Source organism: Drosophila grimshawi, unplaced genomic scaffold (genome assembly GCF_018153295.1).
Source record: "Drosophila grimshawi isolate 15287-2541.00 unplaced genomic scaffold, ASM1815329v1 contig_1377, whole genome shotgun sequence".
In the NCBI taxonomy this organism is placed as follows: domain Eukaryota; kingdom Metazoa; phylum Arthropoda; class Insecta; order Diptera; family Drosophilidae; genus Drosophila; species Drosophila grimshawi.
The window spans coordinates 22,627,827-22,650,265 of NW_025062900.1; the positions used below are offsets into that span (position 1 = coordinate 22,627,827).

The 22,439-nt window shown below is 40.2% G+C and overlaps 1 protein-coding gene and 1 long non-coding RNA gene across 2 annotated transcripts; one reads left to right on the forward strand and one right to left on the reverse strand.

The window, feature by feature from the left end:
- Nucleotides 1-787: 787 nt before the first annotated feature.
- On the forward strand, nt 788-21,483 carry LOC6566887 (zinc finger protein sens). Its single transcript, XM_001993226.3, is given in 6 exon segments — nt 788-2,206; nt 12,652-13,462; nt 14,174-14,557; nt 14,900-14,951; nt 14,953-15,082; nt 20,921-21,483. Coding segments are annotated over 6 exon segments (2,265 nt in total). The 5' UTR covers nt 788-1,692; the 3' UTR covers nt 21,295-21,483.
- Nucleotides 10,810-11,685, reverse strand: LOC116805735. The gene is made up of 3 exons (XR_004365365.1): nt 11,569-11,685; nt 11,234-11,418; nt 10,810-11,004 (listed from the first exon to the last, which is right to left on the reverse strand). It is a non-coding gene; the product is annotated as an uncharacterized LOC116805735 (long non-coding RNA).
- Nucleotides 21,484-22,439: the final 956 nt, after the last annotated feature.

Consider the following 22,439-nt stretch of genomic DNA (forward strand, 5'->3'; position numbering starts at 1 on the left):
TTGTGTTAAGTGGCAAGTCAAAGTCAAAAAGTTATTGGCGGGGCACTTGAGCAAGGTGCAAGAAAGCACTTGAAATTAGAAAATGGAACGCACTGCGCATTGTGACAAGGGCGATTACAAGACGCTCGTTTGCTGTGGCAAACATGATGGCGATGGAGGATCAAGCAACCAACCAACCCGCAAAAACCAAAGGCGACCAAACGACACACTGCCAGCATATTCCCCACACACACTCTCCGACCCCTTCCCCGTGCACAGGCGAGCCCCTTCCATTTAGTTGCATACCCTTAGCCCGTGAGTGGCGCATTGATTTGAACGAATCAAAGCGGTATGCGCACTAAAAATACCAACAACAAGCACCAAGGCAATGCCAAATCCAGATGAAGCGTGACCAGCTGGAAACTGGGCGTAGCCCAAAATCAACAGGCTGCTCAATGCGTTCGAACAAGACAGGCAATAGTGAGTTGAGTAGCGAGCGCGACAGAACGAGAAAGAGAGAGAGAGAGAGAGAGGGAGAGAACGCGTGCTGTATGCAGCAATGGTGGTGGGCCACATAGCCTTCCAGCTGTGATTCCAACTGGAATGCTCACTCCAGCTATGCATCTCGCTCGCACATGTCAATTGGGTGGCTCTGGTGGTGGGTGTCGCGTCGCTCAAACGCTTATCAAAGCAAAACAAAAAAAAAAGAATCGAAACGAAAAAAAAGAAGAGAGCGCGTGTGTGTGTGAGTCGCAGTCGTAGTTGCTGCTTTCGTCGTCGTCAGTCGCTGTGCTTTGTGGCGCACAGACGGTTCGTTTCGCTGCGGTTGCTCGCTCGTTCGCTCAGAATATAACTGTAACCGCAAAAGAAGTAAAGCCAACGAGTGCGATTGCGAGTATTATCGTTGTTGTTGTTCTTGTTCACGTTGTTGTGTGGCTCTCTCGCACAGCTTCTCGCTGGCGTCGCAGCCGCTGTCGACGTCGACGCTCAACTTGATTTCTTCCAATCTTGGCTGGGAAATCCGATTCGCAACAATTTTGGAATAGACGTCTAATTTGCGTGTGTGTTGCGATAAGAGCAAGTACACCCCACCCCGCCACACCACCCACACTCACACCCATCCACCCACCCTGTCGTTGTGTGAAGCGCAACTCGCTGCTGTCGCTGTCGCTGGCACTGCCACTACCGCTGCCGCCGCCGCCGCCGCCGTCGCTGTTCTGTTCTGTTGTAGTTTCAATCAGCCGCCAGATTCAACTCTCAGTCTCTCAGCCTCAGCTAGCGCCGGCGTCAACTCAGCTGCGTTCCATGGCTTCCACTCAGCGTTGAGCAGCTCCCACGACCAGCGACCGGCCGTGATTAACTTTTACTGTTCTCAGTCAGTCCGCTCGATGACGCCGAACACAACAGTAGCTACCCAGCAGCCCAGCAGCAGCAGCAGAAGCAGCTTGTATGGCGCGAGTGCCGTCTAACAGAATACCAAAAATAAAATAAAAATAAATAAATCTGTTCCGGTTTAGCGTTGTTACCGTTTTCCTAGTCGCGCGTGCAAATCACAATTCCGTAAACGATTCCCATACTCCCTTCCCGTGGCTGCCGATGCCGCCGTCGCGTGTGCAAATTGAAAGATTTTAAAACGTTACCAAATCAAAATTGAAATATTCAAAAATTGCCAAAACCAAAAAAGAAACAAGAAATCAAAGAAAAACTCATCTCATGAACGTTGGCAAGATGCAAGCGCCTGGCCAGCACCAGCATCCGCATCATTTGCTGCATCAGGCTGCATCCGCTGCGCCGCCACCGACGCAACAGCATCATCTGCCCATCGATTATAGTTTGGGCAACTTTAAGCCCGCCATTGCTGCCGATTTTCCCGGCGGCCCCTTTGTCGCCAGCCCCCAGCAGCAGCAGTCATCCTCAGCCTCCTCCACGTCGCCGCCCTCGATTGTCACGTCAAGCGCTTCGCTGCAGGTGCGAGATCTCAGCGCGTTGACCACAATGGCAGCGATACCCTCGCCCACACAGCTGCTCCATCAGCGCATGCAACAGGCCCAAATCACTGTGGATGCCCATCAGCAGCAGCAACACCAACAGCAGCAGCAGCAGCAGCACCACCACCACCACCAACATCAGCAGCATCAACAAATGCCGCCGGCGGCAACATCGCCCCACGATTACGCGCCCATGTCCGCCTTCAAGGCGGTGCTACCCAAAAAGCGAACTTCCGACGGTAAGCAAGAAAAAATCCACTTAATATTATTGATTTTTTTTTAGCTTTGTTGTGTGTTTTAAAGTTTTCTTGCGAAGTGTACAAGGCATTGAACAAGATGTCTCCCATAACATATATATTCTCGATCAGCATTAAAGGCCGTTTCTGTCCGTCTGCTCTCACTTTTGAAAATAAACAGAGCTCGCTCAGTATACTCAAAGCTATCTTGTTGACATTTTGCATGTGTCAGTATTTTTGTTGGGGATTTATAGTATTGATAGATAGTATATATTTTGGAGGCGATCGGTTTTTAGCTGTCGACAATTTTGTTTACGTGTGAAAAACAATTTTTAATCAATCTGAAAAAATGTGCGTGTTATTGTGTTATCCTCATTTGGCTAAAATTTATCATAATATCGCAACAAAAAATAACCTACACAAATATTCATATTCACAGAATATTCACTTCACAGCCAGTCGTGAAACAAGACTTATAAATAAATTTGGCTTAAGGCGTACTCAAACACAACAACATCTTTAAATTGAATGTTATCACAATTCGCATCTATATTTATTATAAGTTCTGAATGTAAAATAGTGTTTTTTATCTGTATAACACCTGGTCTCTTCCCCTTAATTCTTAACAAAATAATTAACAAACTCACACATGACTTCTGATAACAGATCTCATACATCAATGTCTTATACGCAATTTTTAATGTAATACTGATACAGATAAATCGAATATTATTTTGCAAAATTATCATATTATTTATAAATTATCTTATGAATATTAATCTCAATACTCGTAGGTAATCCAGTCAGTGTAATCTTTAAAGCTGAGTCTATCTGAATTTAATATAATGCCATAAATTTAAGTTGCTTAAAGAAAGCTGACTCGACTAAAAGATACATTGTCTCTGATATATGTGCTATACGTGTAGCACCTGGAATTTCAAATGTGATATTATTAGTAAATATCTTATTTTAAAAAAATTTAACCTAGTGAATGCGACGAAAATATAACTTGATTTAAGAAGTCTCTGAGATTTGTTACAAAAATTCCTATTGTATCTTCATTAATTCATCTTGTAGATGCAATAAATCCATTATGATTTTAATACTCAGATTTGTACAATAAACTAAATAAATTTACTCAGAAAGTTTCATTTTTCCCACTTTAAAAATGCCAACAGTTTAATTAAAAAATTTAAAAAATATTTAAATGTTACTTTCTATAAATATATATGATTTCTATTTATACTCACCTAACTATATTTATAAGAAGGATTACAATATCAGGTGTAAATGGCCCAAATTTCTAGATGTTAAGGGCAATATATAACAAACAATTTTGACAATGTGGATTATATGTTGTTAAGGCTTGCGGCACAACTTCATCTGACCCATCTGAGGTAGCAAGTGGGGCAAGGGAAGTCACAGAACGTTTTCCCAAACGCCACATTTCATATTCCCAAGTTAATTAAAAATATTGCCACAGATCTCATACACACAGCTCCACATACACACACACACACACACACACATACTCACATGTACATTCAACTGCCTGCCGCACAGTAGAGGGAAATTTTTAAAAATTATTTGAATAATGTGTGATTTTAAAATATTGCAATTCTGACAATGCCCAACAGCCAACACAGGCAACCAGTCAACCAGTTGGCCAAAAGCCACCAACGTGGCCCAGGACGGTGTCAGTTTAATTGAAAAAAATGCTGTGCGCGCTGGCGAAACGTGAAAAACAGATATGCCAGCGGGTGGGAGGGATGGGCCGGTGGGAGGGGATTGCTGAAAATATTCATTATTCCGTTTGTATGTGTGAGCGTGTGTGTGTGTGTGTCTGTGTGTGTGAGTGTGGCGCTTAATGTGCAAATCTTCTGTGTGGACATGGCGTACAAATGGATATCGGGGATTGAAAAATCCATAGCGAACCACAGATACGGAAACGAGTGCGCACGGACAAACCGAAACGGACAAACTCATAGATACGGATGCTCGACCAGACAGCAGGCATATGGATGAATGTGTATTTATGTGTGTGTGTGTGTGTGTGTGTATCTGACAGTCGCCGTTGTCATCGCCATCGCAGTTGAATTTCAAATATGAGCATTGAATGAATGAATGAGTGTGCAAGCCATGCCCTGAAACCCATATCCACACACACACACACACTCGCACACACACACACACAACCACACACGGATACACATAAAGCCAGCGACAAGCGGATTTCATTTACCGGCATTACATGTATCCAACGGATATGTTTTTAGCTCCACAGCTTGAGCCCAACACAGACATGGATATGCCCCAAACACAAACACACACACAAACACACACACAGATACACACGCACACTCGTGCAGAATTTTCAATTCTGTTTGGAGCGCCACTTTCTTAATTTTTCTACTTTTCCTTTGTTTTTTATTTTTTTATTTTTTTTTTGCTCCACTCTCCGTTTTTCTCTACCATTTTCACATTCTCTATGCGTTTACGTTTCGTGTTGTTGGGGTTTTCCTCAACGCTTTTCGTTTATCTGTTTTCGCTGCTGGTGAAAATGAATTTCGCTTTGTTTGTTGAAATATTTTTTGTAAAATATTGGCAATGCTGCCAGAGCTGCCTTCCTCTTTCCTTCGTTCCCCCATTGCCATTGCTCCAGCGTGCTGGTGACTGATTGGCCACTCCTGTCGAGTTGTCGCCTTTTCGCAACCATCGCCTGGATTTCTTTTGTGCCCGCTCCACTACAAAATGCACCAGTTGGTTACGGAGACATGTGTGCAAAATAAGTATCACAAAAATCTCAACGGCTTCCAAGGAAATGCGATCAATTTCGCTTTAATTTCGCTTGTGCTTTATGCGCTGTTTTGCAAAGTGGCTGAAAATGTGGGTGGAATTTAACATTTTTAAGGTAGCTAGTATTAAGAGGTTTTAGAAGAGTACAGATTATTTATTTATATTTACTTATATTATTTTAAAAAAATAAATTAAAAATTGGCTTACAGACTTGCAGACTAAGCTTAATTCAATTAATACTTAGCATAACCTTGCAATAAAGGTCAAAAATATACAAACAAGCAACTAATTTCCGTCTCGATTTCCCATTAAGCAGAGACAAACAATTAAATTTGTCGCATGCGTCAAGTGGATCAACATCATCTTAAAGTATCTCGTACAGCCGCCCTCAAGCAGTTATCATTCAATTAATGATCGTCGACATAGAAAACTTTGACAATCGGTTGGGTTACCGTAGTGCAAAGTGAGTCACGAATTAAGTTAAATTAAAATTGCCCACGGCTGGCAGACAGTCGCCCCCGACAATGAGACTTAAGCGAGAGACAGAGAGAGAAAGAGCGAGAGAGAGAGAGAGAGAGAGAGAGAGAGTACGCAGCTAGACAATATGAGTCCAGCACGAGTCATTTGGTCAGAGATCAAATGGTCTAATCAGAGAACCTCACGCACTGATTCATATAGGCTAATGATGAGGGAGCAGCGACAGCTGCGCATACTTGCCAAATGATATCAGAGGAATTTGTCCCACTAAAAATATTTTGATATACCAATTATTTATGTAGAGAGATTAGCTATATAAAGTGTTCGTGTTGTAGCGATATAAATTCAATAATAAATTCTTAAGCCATTTTCAATCACACCAAACAATTGAACAGCGATTCGAATCAATTAAAAGCAATCGAAATATCCTATCGAACCTATCGCTCCAGTGCACCCCACCAGAGCTCAAGAGCTCTCTAATCAGCCGAGTGATTGGGTGGATTGTGTGTCCAAGTGGCAATGCGACAACTATCTGGAAAATTTACACATCCCCAAATGTTGTAAATATATAATAACCAAATACGCTACACATTTAACAAAGGGCTTAAGCGACACTTGAGAGCAGCTAACTACCTTTAAAAGATATTAAGCATAACTGATCGAATTTTAAGGTAATATGTATTCTAAATATGTATGACCAACGATGACCAACGTCTTTACAATCTAAAGTGGCTTAGCAATCGCAGTAGAAAAGATTAACTAGTCATTGTTGACACGTGTTTTGATTGTAGGGCATTCGTAGAACAACCCAGGCTAATCAACTATTTATAAATATTGTATTACTCACAAGAGAACACTGAGCAAAATTATCGCTGATTTGATAAACTAAATGTAAATGGCAACAGTTTTGCTTAATTAATTATTATTATTTCTTAATTTCGTCATCTTACTTTAAACAAAATTTAAGATTTTTTATTTACATTTTATATTTAATTTCTTATTTTATTAGATAGATATTTATAGCGAGTAATTGAAAAATGTAGTTGAAATTAAATATCAAAAATTTGCGCTCAGTGTATGGGTATAGGTAGTGCTGGGTACCTTTAGCACTCGTACATTATTGATCAATAACAAATTGTCGCAACGAAAATCAGAGCAATATTTATGAAATATTTATGGCACACGTCGTAATCATTGGCAACTCATCGAATATGCGCTCAACGCCTGTCGTATATCTTTCTAAACTTCTCCCAAGTAGACGAGAATTGGGCATTGTAAATCTATTGAGATATCAAAACAGTCAGCCAGCGTCAATCAATAAGCAATACCAACAATAACAATAACAACAACAACAACAACAGTATCCCTTCTATATCTACAAGATACATTTGCAGCTATGCTAGCTGTTGCTGTCTAAATTGTGTACTCTGTCGTTAATAACTACGCAAACCGCACACGCGTTATGATTTACGATCCGAAGGTAAATAGGTAACGACATCTAAACATGTCAATATCCTCGCCCAGTTGTAAAATTGAAAGAGTAAAAGTATCGTAAAACCAGCGACCGACCGATAAGTACACAACAACAACAACAAGTTCGTTGAGCCGACCGCAAAAAGGAGAGAAAAAATGAAGTAAACTCTTCGCATAGTTGATGCCACATTAAAAGCGTCCACTTTTTTATTTATGACCCGCCTTTATATTTATCCAGTTTATCGACTTTACAATGTTTGACAAAGAAAAATCAATTTCGGTTATGAAAAACCCCTTAAGCTCTACCAACAGGCTCGAGTCACGTTCCACGCTGCCGAAATTGGTACAGATTTACACCAAAAACCGGAAATAATAAATATAACTAAATATCATATATCTATATGAAAAACTACCCACTCCTAATAGAATAAAGGTGTTGAAAAAATCCCCTATGTGTAGAAAACAATTATCAAATCAGAGTATGTTTTGTCGACGTTTCAAATATATCATTAAATTGTTATCACAATCTGAAGCCCCAGTTTATCGTTTCTTCAGCATTTGCGTAGTTTCAACACCTTTATTATTTCAACGTTCGGTGTGAGGTACCGCGATTTGTTGAACCTTTAGATGCCCCATTCGAGCCTCATAAGCGCTACCAGTCGATATCAGGTTATGGCTGTAATATGAACTCGCAGACAGTTTACAACCACAGCCAGAATTGGAACGTTATTAGTTTCATCAACAATTCTACTTTGTACTTACCCAAAACAAAAAAAAAAAACATTTATTTGCTGAAACTAAACTCAAGTGAAACTATGCTTAAAATAGATTGAAACAATGTTGATGGAAAAGAGTATCCATCGTTTTCTGAGTAAGCTCGATAGCGTTTTAATGACTCAATAAATTGAAATAGTGGCCCGCTTCATTATATAGACGCAATTGCGCTTTATATTTCTGTATAGCAGTTGTTACTGATAACTTCTAGCGAAAAAATCACAAAAATATTTAAGCAAATAAAGAAGCTTCTACTGAATATCATAAAATCAAAAAAATAAAGAAAACCAAATAAATGCGATAAATAATATTTAAATTAAATAGGGAAACTTGGTTTATGACTTGGAATTCGACAATCTGTGAGTCGCTTGATTGCCTTTAATTTTTGTTTATTTCTTTTGGGCAGTTGTTGGTTGGTATGAAAAGTGAAAACGTGCTGCGACGACGACTGTCTGAGCGACCACCAATTAAATGTCATTTATCAGCAACAAAGTCTAAAGTTTAGATAGCCTTCTGATTTATTGCCCTGCGATAAGCCAGCTGAGCTGAGCTGATCGAAAGGGGTTCTATGCAAGGGGTAGGGCAACTAGCGGGTAGCAGAAGGTTAGATCGATGGGGTGGAGGAGGGAGAGAGAGAGAGAGGGAGAGGGAGGTAAGGGCTGCAGTCACTGCATTGGCATTGGCATTTACTGTGCGTTTGCCTGATTGATTTGCAGTGTGTAAAAATAAATATGTAATATGTAATTGCGTTTGTGGCTTATTTGCAATCGTTTCGAGACGCTTCAAAGCGCATTCACCGACAGCAGCAACAATTGCTGATTGCGCACCCAACAGCAACATCAACAGCAACTGTTGCGTGGACGCTGAAAATATGTTTGAGTAGGCAATCCACATCTAATGCCGCCTGGAGTGCTGCTGGAGTGGAGCTTATGCCAAAGGATTGACGTATTGATACCCTCTCAAGCAGCTCTCTCTCTCTCTATCTCTCTCTCTTTCTATCATGCTTACCCCCTCCACTCGCACGGCCCTCGTTCAACCTTAATCTGAAACGGAATCGAAATCTCAACGAATTCGTAAATCATGCATCATGTTCAGTCGGCAGCCAGTGACCAAATCATGGCCCTAATCTATCGGCCACAGTTTATGACACCCACTTTTGGCATATCGGACTCAGCTCTATATTTATTACATATATTGTACATTTTTATTCGCTTCGTGTTTTCACTTTGTTTTTTATTCTTCTATTTGCCATATTATTTGCTTTCATATTTGCCGAAAGCAGCTTTTTTATAATATTGTATCAGGTGTAGCCTCTTGCTACTACTGTTCTTCCATTTGATTGATTGGACTTGCTTGACCATTGATATCGTTACTGTTGTTCGATTCCAATCTACAACAAAGCTGTAAATTATGCATCGATCGAATTTGCACAACAACGATCGAGAATGTATATACAGGATATAGATATATTCCATATTATCTATCCTTAGGATATTCAAATCTATCCAAAATGTTTTAGTTTAAAATCCATATCTATCTGGAGTATCCATTTGGAGTACCAAGCATATTTACTATAATTCTCTTATTTTTCAAAGTCCAGTAAACTGATATTTTAGTCTACTTTAGCAGCATAAATTAAAAACTTTAATAATTAGAAATTAGATTACAGCGCATTTTAAATAATTATCACCTACAACACAGAAAAAGAAAACGACCCTGCAGCAAACTCGACACGAAACAATGATAATCCTGCCATAAGCCCATCAATTGATATGGGTGTGGCTGGGGTGCGCAGGGCCAGTGGCAGAGGCAGTGGCAATGCCAATGGCAGGGGTTGTATAAACATGATAACAATGATTTCAATTACCATGCAGTGTCGAATAATTATTTTACCTTTTTGCAGCCAGCCCAAAAATGCTGTGAACAAGTGCGTGGATATTGCGTGAATATTGCTCCCGGGCGTATAAAAACAGATGAACAGCAGAGGGTGGCAGCGAACAGTGGACTGGGGTAGCAGATATCCTGTGCCGGGGGTCGACGGACGACAGACGACGGACGACAAACGACAGACGACGAACGACGGACGAAGGCTATGTCTAATGTGCACAAATTTATGACTTTACTACCGACCATGGATAGAGGACTCAGGATTGGGTGGGTGTGGGCGGTTTGTTGTTGCTACTGCTTCCGATGCGAGTGTCGTCTGTTTACATTGTCAGCCTCCGGGGGCAGCACGAAGCAACTGCCACCCTGTAGACGAGCAATGGGCACATGCTTAAGCTCATTATTATCATTTAAACAAGTCGGCCTACGTGAGCCACCAGAGCCACTTGCCTGTCTTTTGTCCCCTGTTGCCGGGGTTGATTTTAGGCCAAAACGCACTCGCCGGCAATTTTCTGCGTTAAACGTTTCCAATTCTAGTTCAAGCATTTCTCTCATTCAATACTACTCCAAACGTCGCAAATGCCATTTCCTAGATTTCCTCTCTCACTCTCTTTCACTGTCTCATTCTCTCTCTCTCCCTCTCTCCCTCTCGCTATCTCTCTCTCTCTCTCTCTATCTATCTCCAGTGGCAGCGCCCATAACTGGTGGCCATGCGGCTCCAGTGGGTGGTTGCACTCGCGATTCGTTTGGCTCGTTGGGTTTTCTGGTTTTTTGGGTGCTGGGTGGTCAGAGAGCCAGAGCGAAAATGGAAAATGCTCCCGGGACAATTGTGTGCATAATTAGAATAAAGGGTTTTGCAATTGACATTTGCTGTAATGGCGATGATTAAAATTTGCCTGCTTTAAGTTCAGCTGGGGTCGGTTTGCGTTTTATGTGATTGTTTTTTTCTCTCTTACACATTTTTGGGTATGAAATTGGAACACTGAATTTTAAGTTTTATGAATAAATTATACAATTATTCAATGAATAGAAAATATAAGGTTTTTATAATGAAAAACATTTATTCAATATTTTAAAATATATTATTCTTCTTAAGCAATATTTTATCGAGAGATACTTGGTCTTTCAACGGTGCATTTATTTATTATTCATTTGGAGAACTTGATTTTATTTTTGAATATAATTCAAAATGTTATATTTATTAATAATTTGAAGGCAGTCCTTTAGCAAAAATCGTTTCAATTCGACTGATACTCTTACTTCAAGGGTCTTACACCGTTTAGAGCCTTGACCTGGCGTATCTTTTGAAATTTTTTGCTATGATCTGACAAGTATTAGTATTATTCACTCTGCCGTCTGCTTCTGTTTTGTTTCGAGAGCCTCTAGTTGGGAGTGTTCTGTGAAGTGAAGCACTTAAAAACATAGAAAACTAAGCGAGCAACAATAACCGCAACAACAAAGGCAATGCAATAAAAACACTTGACACTTTGACGCCAGAAGGCCGTCGCAACACACCCCACAAATAAGAAAAACGGTTCTGCGTCTGAGTATCTGCAAATGTAAATATATCTATAGCTGTTGCTGTTGCTGTATCTGTATCTGTATCTGTATCTGTCGGATGCGAACTTGCAGCTTAAATGCGCGCATTTCAGTCGGTGTTCGCGTGGGTTTTGTGTTTATATTTATTTGGCTTTGCGTTTGCCGCCTCACTGGCTGCAAGAATCAAAGCAGCATCATCAAAATCCGCCCCTTTTTGCCACAACCCCCTCCTCTTCATCGGCCGTTGCCTTCGCCGTGGCAGTTACTTTTATCTGTGTGGCGAATTAGAATGTTGTCAAATTGTTATTCTTTTGTTGCGATGCGTATTCATTCATTCGATTTGGATTCGCTCAAGCCCCTGCCTGTGCCTTTGCCTCTGCCCCGGCCCCTGCCCCTGCCACTGCCAATGCCTCTGGCCTTACCCCTTTTCCTTTCGCAGTCAACCCACGAGTGTCGCCAGTCGTCGTCCTCATCTATGTGCCTGTTTGTGTGTTTTCTGTTTTGTCATGCTCCATTTAGCCGAGTGTGGACCGAACAGATGTTCTATTTAAACGCACATTATTATTATTCCATTTCGACAGGCGAATCGGAGGCTGCCTTTCGTCTTGTGTGCACCCCACAAAAGTGTCGAAAGCGATATAGAAAGGATAAACCAAAAATACAAACGGGCTCTCAGCTTTAAATATTCTATTCTGATTTGTAGATTTCATAAGACAGTATGTGGAATTGTTTGTAAGGAATAAGACTAATAATAATAAAAATAATAATAATAATAATGCATTGAAGCTTTTTTTTTTTTTTTGGTTATGTATAACTAATCTTTCAAAATTTGTAAATCTTTAAAAGTGTTTTTAAGCACAAACTTAGCAATATATAATATTATATTAATTATTATAGTCGATTATCAAGCTAACAATTTCCGTAAATGACAATTTATCAATATAATTTTAAATCTAAATAGTTTTTCTATTATTATGTTCTTCTTGTAGGGAACTAAATTTGCTTAGCTTAATCACTTTTAAATAAAACGAAATTCCAAAAAAACTTAAATTTATAATTCCAATTCATCTCTGCTTTGCTGATGTAAAAACTACACTTGATTTTTGTCGGGTGGCTAAGGAAGTTACACCCTGGGCGTTATGCTCGGTGACACAGTTGCCTCGACCAATGCTATTGCTGATGATGATGATGATGACGACTACGCGTTGATGTCAAATACGGAACGGGAAAGGCATCGGTAGCACAGTCGAATGCTGCTCCCGTTGCTCTGCGCTTGATTAGGGTGAATTAATGGTCATGTAAGGTGGATTAGGCGATTGAATACAAAAATAATTACATTTGAAATTCGATATGCTGCCAACTGTTAGTGGATGTGTGTGTGCGTGTGTGTGTGGTTGTGTGTAATACAGGTGGTCATGTGTTTGTGTGTGTGTGTGTGATTGATGATGAGCCGCCCTTTGCTCTGATTTTGCTAATAGTTCAATTCCCTTTCATTCTCTTTGCAGATGCGTCGCACCCCTTTAGCATAAGCAGATTGGTCAAGACTGAACACCTGACGGCAATTGTGGCCGCTGCTGGCCTGAAGCCGCCGCCGCCTCTGCCTCTGCCGGCGCACAGCGTCGCCTTGGCGGAGGACAACAACAACTCCATCTCGATGCTGAGCAAGAACCAACAGCAACAGCACGAACCACACAATATTCAGCGTCCCAAGCTGTTGCCTTATTTAAGCGCCAGCGAGCAACTTCGTCAATCGCGCTCCCGATCGAGATCGCGTTCGCGCAGCGCCTCGCACTGCTCCTCGCAGATCGACATGGACGATGCGGATAGCAGTCATGAGCGGTACTCACGGCATTCGCAACGCTCGCTGCACTCGAGATCCCGTTCCCGCTCCAGATCACGATCGCACTCGAGCAGCTCCTCTGTGGAGCTGGAGGTGGACTCGCCACCCGGTAGTCCCAGCATCAGTTCACCCAGTGCCGCCTCTGTTTCCGCATCCGAGCTGCTTATCACGGCCAACAGCAACATCAGCGCCAAGAAATCGGATCTCTTCTCCGTCTCCGCGCTCCTGCGTCGCGATGAACCCACAACACGTCGCGTCCGTAGTCCACCGCTTGGCCTCGCCGGCGCCTCGACTGCTGCGCTGTCAGCGCTGCCCACCAATCCGCTGGAAGTCATGCGCCAGAGCTACCCGCCCAACTACGATGCTGCCATGTTTCAGCGCCCCATCTTCTCACCAGCGCTGCCCTTCTTTGCCGCCATTGCCTTCCACCAGGGTCAGCAGCAGCAACAGCAACAGCAATCCGGACTAGTCACTAGGTAAGCTCAACATATTCAAACTGATAATAATAACTGGAAAGAAATCCCAGTGCTGCTAGCTTTAGCTTATCGAACAATATAATTAATCATCTACATTTAAGATAGTCACAACACCAAATATTCCAATTTAAAAGATTATAAAATTGATAAAAGTTATTTTTATAAATTGCACACATTATAAAAAATATTCGGATTTTATTAACTTTTTGCTATAATTTTCATTATTATTATTAGTAGCAGTAGCATTATTATTATTATTTATATAATTTCCCCACTTTGATTAAACTACTTTCTCATAGATTTCGGAAAATAGTTTTTATTATATTTTGAAAATAAAACATATTTAAAAAATATTGTTTTCTATATATATATTTATATATATTATAAATATTATTATTAGTTTATATTAATTTGTTTGTTTCAGTAAAAGAATTTTATTTTATATATATATAAAAAAAAAAGTATTTTAATAAACATTTCTCATCATAAAAGCTTCTTTCATTTATATTTTTTCATATCATTATTATTTTTTATTTAAATATTCATTCATACTAATTCAATTATAAATATAATATAAATATTTATTTTAAGTTTATTTTTAGTTCAGGTAAATTTCTCACAGTGTATGTGGTGGACTTAAGCACCTGTCCTAATTAAGCAGCCACAATTAACTGCATCATTCTAAGCCCATGCTCTTCTTCTTTTGCGCAGTTACCATCCGGACTCACAGGAAAATCTCTTCCGGCTGCGCAGCCTAATGGTGCCACTGCAATCTGCTGGCCAGAATGGCTCCACAGCGGCAGCGGCGGCGGCGGCGGCGGCAGCAGCAGCGGCTGTTGGTGTGGGCGTGCCACCCGGTGGCGGACATTTGGGTCTGCCACATCCGCCGCATCTGCACTTTCATCACATGGCGGCCAAGTGGCCGGGCCTGCATCAATTTAGCGACCTGTACTCGTGCATGAAGTGCGAGAAAATGTTCTCCACGCCCCATGGACTCGAGGTGCACTCGCGCCGCACCCACCACGGCAAGAAGCCCTACGCCTGTGAGCTATGCAACAAGACCTTCGGCCACGAGGTCAGCCTCAGCCAGCACAGGTATGCAAAGTGTTCCAGCCACAAGCATTTGGCCAAGCCCAGGCCCAGGCCCAGTCCAAAACTGCCCACTTTGCATGCTTAATGAGTGGCCTGTGCAGGGGACAGTTTTGCGTTACTTAATTTAGCTGAAATGTTGGATTTAGTCTGGCCAAATGTTTGCTTTGTGGTCGTATTTAGCATTCAGCAGCCGCTCCAGGGAATTCGAGCTTGGCTTTAATTACACCAAATAGCCGCCAGCTTGTTTTATACCAATGCATACATACATATATACAGAAAAACACATATGTGTATTAGTTGTGTGCTGCATGTCGTCTAACGGTTTTCTTTTTGTGGCACTTTCAGGGCGGTGCACAATGTGGAAAAGGTCTTTGAGTGCAAACAGTGCGGCAAACGCTTTCAAGCGCTCCAGCACCCTCTCCACCCATCTGCTCATCCACAGCGACACGAGGCCTTATCCCTGCAGCTACTGCGGCAAGCGATTCCATCAAAAGAGTGATATGAAGAAGCACACCTACATTCACACCGGTAAGTAAATTACGGCGATCCATACTAAAACACTTAAATATTTATTAAGTGACTTAATATTAGACAGCGAAATTTTAAATATCGAGAAGAAATTAATTTCGAGAGAAATTTGCTTTACTTTGGGTCTGTTACTTGGTATACTCTTAAACAGTTAACTCTATGCGGAATATTTAGGTGTATTTTTCTAATCTCATCTCAAAAAATCACTTAAATTAAGTGAGTTAAATTTCTTTTCTGAGCCGTATTTGGAAAATATAAAAGTTCTCTTAACAAACGCATCTGGAAGATCTAATCGTGCTCTGTTATAGAGTCTGTATTCTAAAACTTCTCAAAACCCATAATTGTAGTATTTATAAAGTAAACTTTAGATGACTTGTCGAATTGTAATTCGTCTTCATTTAAAATATTACAATTAATTATAATTCTTATGGGGATAAAACAAGCTTAACCTCCTTAAACCTAAGGAATGATTTTTTAATAATAACAGCAGACTTTATATTTGTGTGATAAAAAGCTGGTTAGAGAACAGAACAGACTTGAACAAATACACACACATACAGACAGCCATAAATAGACAAGAGATATGCAATTTTTGGAGAATGGCAACGATAAAGGCGAGTGGGGAACATTGCCCGGAAGCGGGCGCCATTAAAGCAGAGGAAAAAACCAACAGCAACACCCAAAGCCACAGTCGCAGTTCCAATTACAGTTACAGTTGACAGAACGGCACGTGCATATAGGAGAAAGGGGGCGGGTAGCGGTTATGGGCAGGGCAAACGATACTGCTCACCATGGAGTTGGCGACGGCGATAGGAAAGCGCAAAAATCAGCTGAAAAGAGCGCCAACTACACAAGCGTGCTCACTCTCCCAAAAATGGTGAGCGAAAGAGAGAAAGAGAGAGAGAGAGAGAGAGAGAGCAGTACCCAAGACATACACACATATGTACAACGGCAACATTTAACTGAACTGATAAGAGGCAGAAATGAGGACCAACATCGACGTCGAGCTATGTACAAAACTTGTGAGAGAGACATTGGAAAGACAACGGCACAGCAACAACTGCAAAATACAAACACACAAACACAAATACTCACACACACACACATAAGCACTCGCACAGCAACAGAGACTACCATAACGCCTTGGCGCGCGAAAGAGAGCGAGAGAGAGGCAGAGAAATCACAGCCGACCAATGAAAAATTTAGTCAAGAGATTTTGATTTTCTGTTTTATACGCGCGCAACACACACGAATAACAAACACGACGCACACATAGACATATGCACTCGCCGGGACGCTGTATGTGTGCGCTTGTGTCTGTGTGTGTGTGTCGGTGTGTGCATATTGCGCATACACCCCTATAACTATAGGAACACAGCTCTGCCAAAAAGTAGCAGCAGCGCTGCCACTGCGCAGTTTTGCGACGCCATTACGCCTCTTTCCTCAAATCGTTCGCACTGGCATCGATTTCTATAGTTTCTTTTTTATCAAACTCATTCCAAGAAATTGCAGGAAACCAAACAACAAACTTTGCCACTCGTGTGCGTAATTCAATATATTTTTAGTTATTTAATAACAATATAATCTTGTTTTCCATTTTTTTATTATTCATTCTTTCAAATGCGGCGGCTTACTTTAAGCATTAATTATATCTCTTAACAACATTTTAAGCTTATTTAAAGCCCTCACTTGTAAGGAGATTTTGGCTTGAATATTAAAATTAATATTCATATTATTTAATATTATTATTCAATCTCTTCTTATATAGTTGAACCTTCTCCATAACCCTTTTATTCATTAAAGATAATTTCATCCTTTAGCATCCTTTCCTTTCATCAAACGCAATTTTTGATTTTCACAATATGCATTCCCGAAATTTATATTAAAAATCTTAATTTGTTCATTTTATAAATCATAATATTTTATAACATATGCATCAAAACAACCGGCTCCTTTCCAAACCTCTGATTCATGCGTCAAACTGCAGCAATTTTATTTGCAACATTCCAACATTTTATTAGAGCATTAAAATATATATATATATTTTTTGTGAATCCTTCTCTGTGTTGCCCTGAAATCAGTTTGCAAATTGCAAAGATAATAACCTCCTAATAAGCAGCCCCAAGCTCAGACCCCATCTGGCCACACCCACCAACCCCGTCGCCCGGTTCGCAACCCCCGCAGACGCGCTTCGCACTCGTTTTAAGCGAGCGTCTGGCCAAATCAGTGGAAAGCGACTCCGCACACATACAAACGCAAATATTTCAGACATTTTTATCGTTTGGCGTCTTCGATTTAGGACGTATTCCCCACAACCCCCACTTCAGTCTGCTTCTTGTTGCTTTCCCTGTTAACGCACACATGTGGCAAGGTATACGATTACGGATCCTTAATGTCTCGGGATTTATTTCCGACTCTGGCTTAGTTTGCTTGGTTCCTCTACGCTTCTTGTCCAACTTCTGTGCGTGCTCCTCTTTACGACCATCCTTAATTTTTTCACATTTTCTCTTCATACTTCTCAGTTCTTTGTTTTTTTTCCGTGCTTGTGCCAAGTGTTTCTATTGCTAGCAATAACCAAGGCAGCAGATTTTTCCACACCGAAGTGATTTGCCTCAACATTTCCTTGTCTTTACTTTTTTCCCGATTTTTTCTTTTTTTCACATTGGGCTACGTTTTTATATCCGTTTTGTGTTTAGCTCGCATTTCATTTTTTATTTTCCTGCCCCAGATTTTTTGTTCCTAAATTTATGCACCATAAAAGCGAAGCAAATAAATTTGTTATATATGTGTATGTGTGTGTGTATGTGTGTAGCTTGTTTACTTATTCATGAGTTTCATTTCGATCTGAAATTTAAAGTCACCTCCACATTCGGAGTTTCAAAAAAATCGATAGCTTAAAGCTCGAATAATTTTTAAATTTAGGTCTTCAACAGACTCTTGCATCGACTAATAATAATATGAAGAAAATTCAAATACATTTGTATAATTAAATTGAGTTGTGGAATTTACACAAAGTAGTGACTAAAATATGTACATATATCATTGTATTTCATAATTTACATTTCTGTTTTACACATTCCTCTTTCATTTCTGCTGCTCAAATATTGAACTGTACTAAAGTCCTTAAACGCAAATCAAATCTCAAAGCAAATACCAAAAATATTAAACGGATTCGGTGTGTTGCGTTTAAGACTCGAATTATTCTGGTTTTGTTACATTTTGTGTCTGACCCTCGCTGCGTATACGTTATTTTTATTCGAGTTGAAGAAGCGAACACGAAATGCTAAAAGGCATTGCAAAGCGAAATATAAAACGTGTTGAATTGAAAGGATTTGCCAAGTATCCTTCTAATACACACACTCAAACATACACATAAGCAGACAGACATAAAATATTAGAAGAGTAAAAGAAAAAGCAACGCAGAAGCAAGCAAAGATTTAAAAGAATTTCCACAATGTGATGCAATAAAAATCCTTGAAATCAGTACATACAAAAACTGGAACCCCCTCCAGTCTCCCTCCCCCCTCACAGCTAAACAAAAAACCCAATTTTCATGCGCCCCCAAACTTTCCCATAAGCACACAACGCCCAGGCTCTATATATATTCCTGACTTGGGACAACAACTGAGAGTGTTAGTTAGAGCAGCCAGGCAGCTAACCAGAGATACCCCCAGCCCCAGACTCCACTCCCAGCTTTGAGCACGGAGATATACAGCAACAGCAGCGGGAGCAGCTCCCACATTGCGAACTGCCGACGGCCGACGGGATTTGGATTTGGGTCTCGTTAGTGTTCGTTGCTCGTTTGCCGTGATAAATAATAAAAGCTGCTCTATAATCTCTGCGACTACGTGACGTTATTTGTGCCGATAGTGCACGAACGTGCCCCGAGCCAAGCATCTCGCTCCTGAACCCAGTAAACCCTTCAGCTTCAGCTCCAGCTCCAGCTACACAGGCAGGGCATGCTCCGTAAGGACGAGCACTCATCGAGTAGACGAGAACTCGCTGCAGAGAGCTACGACTACGACTACTACTACTAACAACAACAACAATAACAACAACAACAACAACAGCATGACTACTCAATTTTTTACTACTTGCTGCTACAGCTGCGCCTGCTGCTGCTGCTGCTGCTTCTGCTTAAGCACAAGCAGCGTTTTCGACTCCTGCCGCGGGAGCTAAAGTTGAATCAGAGCACATCCCAACGGTCGAATGTTTCAGAATCACGTCGCTGCAATTGCATTATATACTTACAACGACTGCCTCCCCTTCTCTTATATATATATATATATATATATATATATGTATATATTTGTATGTATATAGCAGTATATGAAGCTGAACTGTCACGTGTATGTGTGTGTGTGCGCATGTTATTTGTGTGCGTGTGTTTACTTTATATATATACGTACGCACACACACACACACACACACACATACATTGCTCATTGTTCGTTTCCCCTGTGCTCCAAGTTGGAGCGCTCACAAATTTAACTCAAGTTAGCATTTTGTCGTTGCTTTGTTGCCATATGTATGTGTGTGTGTGTGTGTGTGTGTGTGTGTGTGTGTATATAGACACGTTGTTAGTTCTGTGACATTATCTCTGCTGGGCAAAGTGCAAAGGTTCCATTGATAAGCGCCCATTTTTGCTACCATTGAAACTATCATCACAAAGTAGACAACCTGGTCAAATGATATGTGGCTTGACTTATAGGCAGTCAGAGCAGAGGCATATGTAATGATTTCCAAACAAAACAATACTTAACTCATATAAATGCACTGTTTCCAGCTGTGGCTCTAATTATTGGCGATAACAATATCGTTGATATTCATTTGCAAATATTAAATTATTTGTATACATAGAAATGCTTAAGCAACACAGCCATTTTTAAACATAGAAAAATTATTTAGCTAAAATTAAATCTATTTACATATATTCATATATTATTAGTATATATATATATTTATTTATTTACTATCAAATGCAAATCCTTCAACTACACATGCAATATTTATATTTGTACAAGTTACAAGTTCAAGTTCAATACAAAACAGATTAGACAAACACAGATGCAGACGATTAAAAAGCAGACCTCTCATTATTTCCACTCTGATAACTGCGAATCAAATCAAAACTCAGTGAAATCTTGATAGCATTTGGCGCCGTCGAGCCACAAAAGAGGAAAGCAAAAGAAAGCACTTGGAATGCAAAAGAACAAGGGAACAAATCTCTAATGAAAAATTAAACAGTATGAAAATGTACCATAAATGAAATACATAAAAGAAAACATCAGAATAGAAGTAAAAGCCAGTAAAAATGCTTTAAACTGCCAGTTGAAATACTTTTAAGTATTTTGGACATTATGTGGGATGCCTTTAAGTGCTCAACCGCAAAACACCACACAGATGAACCAAAAAAAAAAAAGAAGTTAAATTTTAAAAACTCAGCAAGCGACGGGGAAAATGGGGGACAGTGCTGAGGTGGAGGGTGTCGATGCGGTTGCCAGCGACGACGCCATTGCTGGCATACGGAGCAGATGACGATGACTTACAAGGGAAGCAAGGGATAGGGGGCATTGGGGGGTGAGCAGTCGAGCTTCGTCTGACTCAGACATTTTGGGGGTTGGTTGTGAAAGCGTCTCTGTGTGGGTGGTTTTCGCTATTTCCTTTTTATTTTGGGCCATGAAAGCAAAGCTCGTCTGCTCGTCGCTGCCTAAAATGGCGTGCACTGCTTGCAAGCACAATATAAATGCAAAATGCAAAATGCAAACGCCTATCGATTTTTAGTTTTAACAACCTTTCTCTCTCTCTCTCCCTCTCTCTCTCTCTGTGTATTTTCAGGTGAGAAACCGCACAAGTGCCAGGTGTGTGGAAAGGCTTTTAGCCAGAGCTCCAACCTGATAACGCATTCACGCAAGCATACCGGCTACAAGCCATTCTCCTGCAAGCTGTGCCACAAGTCCTTCCAGCGCAAGGTGGATCTGCGACGTCACAAGGAGACACAGCACACAGATCTGCGCGTCCATCTCGGCAAGGTGGACTTCATGTCTGCCGCAGCGGCAGCCGCAGCCGTTGCCGAACTGAATGGAGCTCCGGGTGCTGGCATGAGTATGTCAGCTGGTGGTGCAGCACCACAAACCGGTACAGGAGCGCCCGTAAGTGCCACCACGCCGGTCAACTCGATGAATTGCCAAAAGGTATCACTGCTGGCATAACATCAGCAGCCAGTATCAGTTCCAGTCGCAGTTGCAGTTGCAGTACCGCCTACCCCCCCATTCCCATTCACTCGGAACAATTGTGCAATAGCTGCCGAGTTAAATGTTCGGCATGCATTTCCACACGTTGAAAATAGATGTTAATGAAATTTGAATAGTTTAAGCCGACAAAAAAGCAAAAAACCAAACCAAAAAGAAATTTCCATTGTTGCCAAAATAAATAAAAAGATTAAATTGATACACATACTGTACTACTCTATACCAAAGAAACAAAGCTAACAGTTAAACCAAAATAAAATAATATAAAAAAAGAACAATCTTAAGCTCTCTCCATCTCTCTCTCTCTCTCTCTCTCTGTAATTCTCAGCACACATCTAAGTAACAAACACACGTTCTCAAAAAATCAAAAATATAAAAATGGAAATTTCCACAAAATAGTTTTTTTGTAAATTATATATGTATGTTCGATATGTCTGTGTGTGTGTTTGTATGATTGTGTTTCGATTAAAGTGCATGGAATTCGTTCAAGAAGAAATATGTATGTACATCTTCTTAGCTGCTAATTTAAAAAATACCAAAACAAGAAATAAACATTTTAAAATCAAATCAGAAGCCATGAATCGTGCGTGTACTATTTGTAAAATGTAATTAAAAACAAAAAAAAAAACAAATATTTAAAATAATAATATAAAACAAAAAACATGTTCCAATTTTTCGCTTCTAGATAGTTGTGAAATTTTAAAACGCTGTACCATGCAAATATTTTGATATTATATCATTCCAATGAATTTAGTCTAATTAATAAATTTTTAACTTATTTATACATATGTGTGTGTATGTATGTAAAAATATACTAGCAGAAAACCAAATGCTAAATTAATATATTTTCTTTTTAATGTTCAACAAATAACAAACAAAAAGCATCAAAAAAATCTAATATACGTTCTAAGTATTTTTATGTTTTCCAATAAATTAAATTTATTAAGCAATTAAACCAATAACATTTTGTATTATTTAATTAAAAACTGTGGGGTTGCAATTAAAGATTACTTCTTGAAAATCAGAATCAAATAAACAAGTTTGCAGAAACAATTTCCAAATTGTTTTCATAACCAAAATAATTCTGTACTGAGAGTGTAGCAATT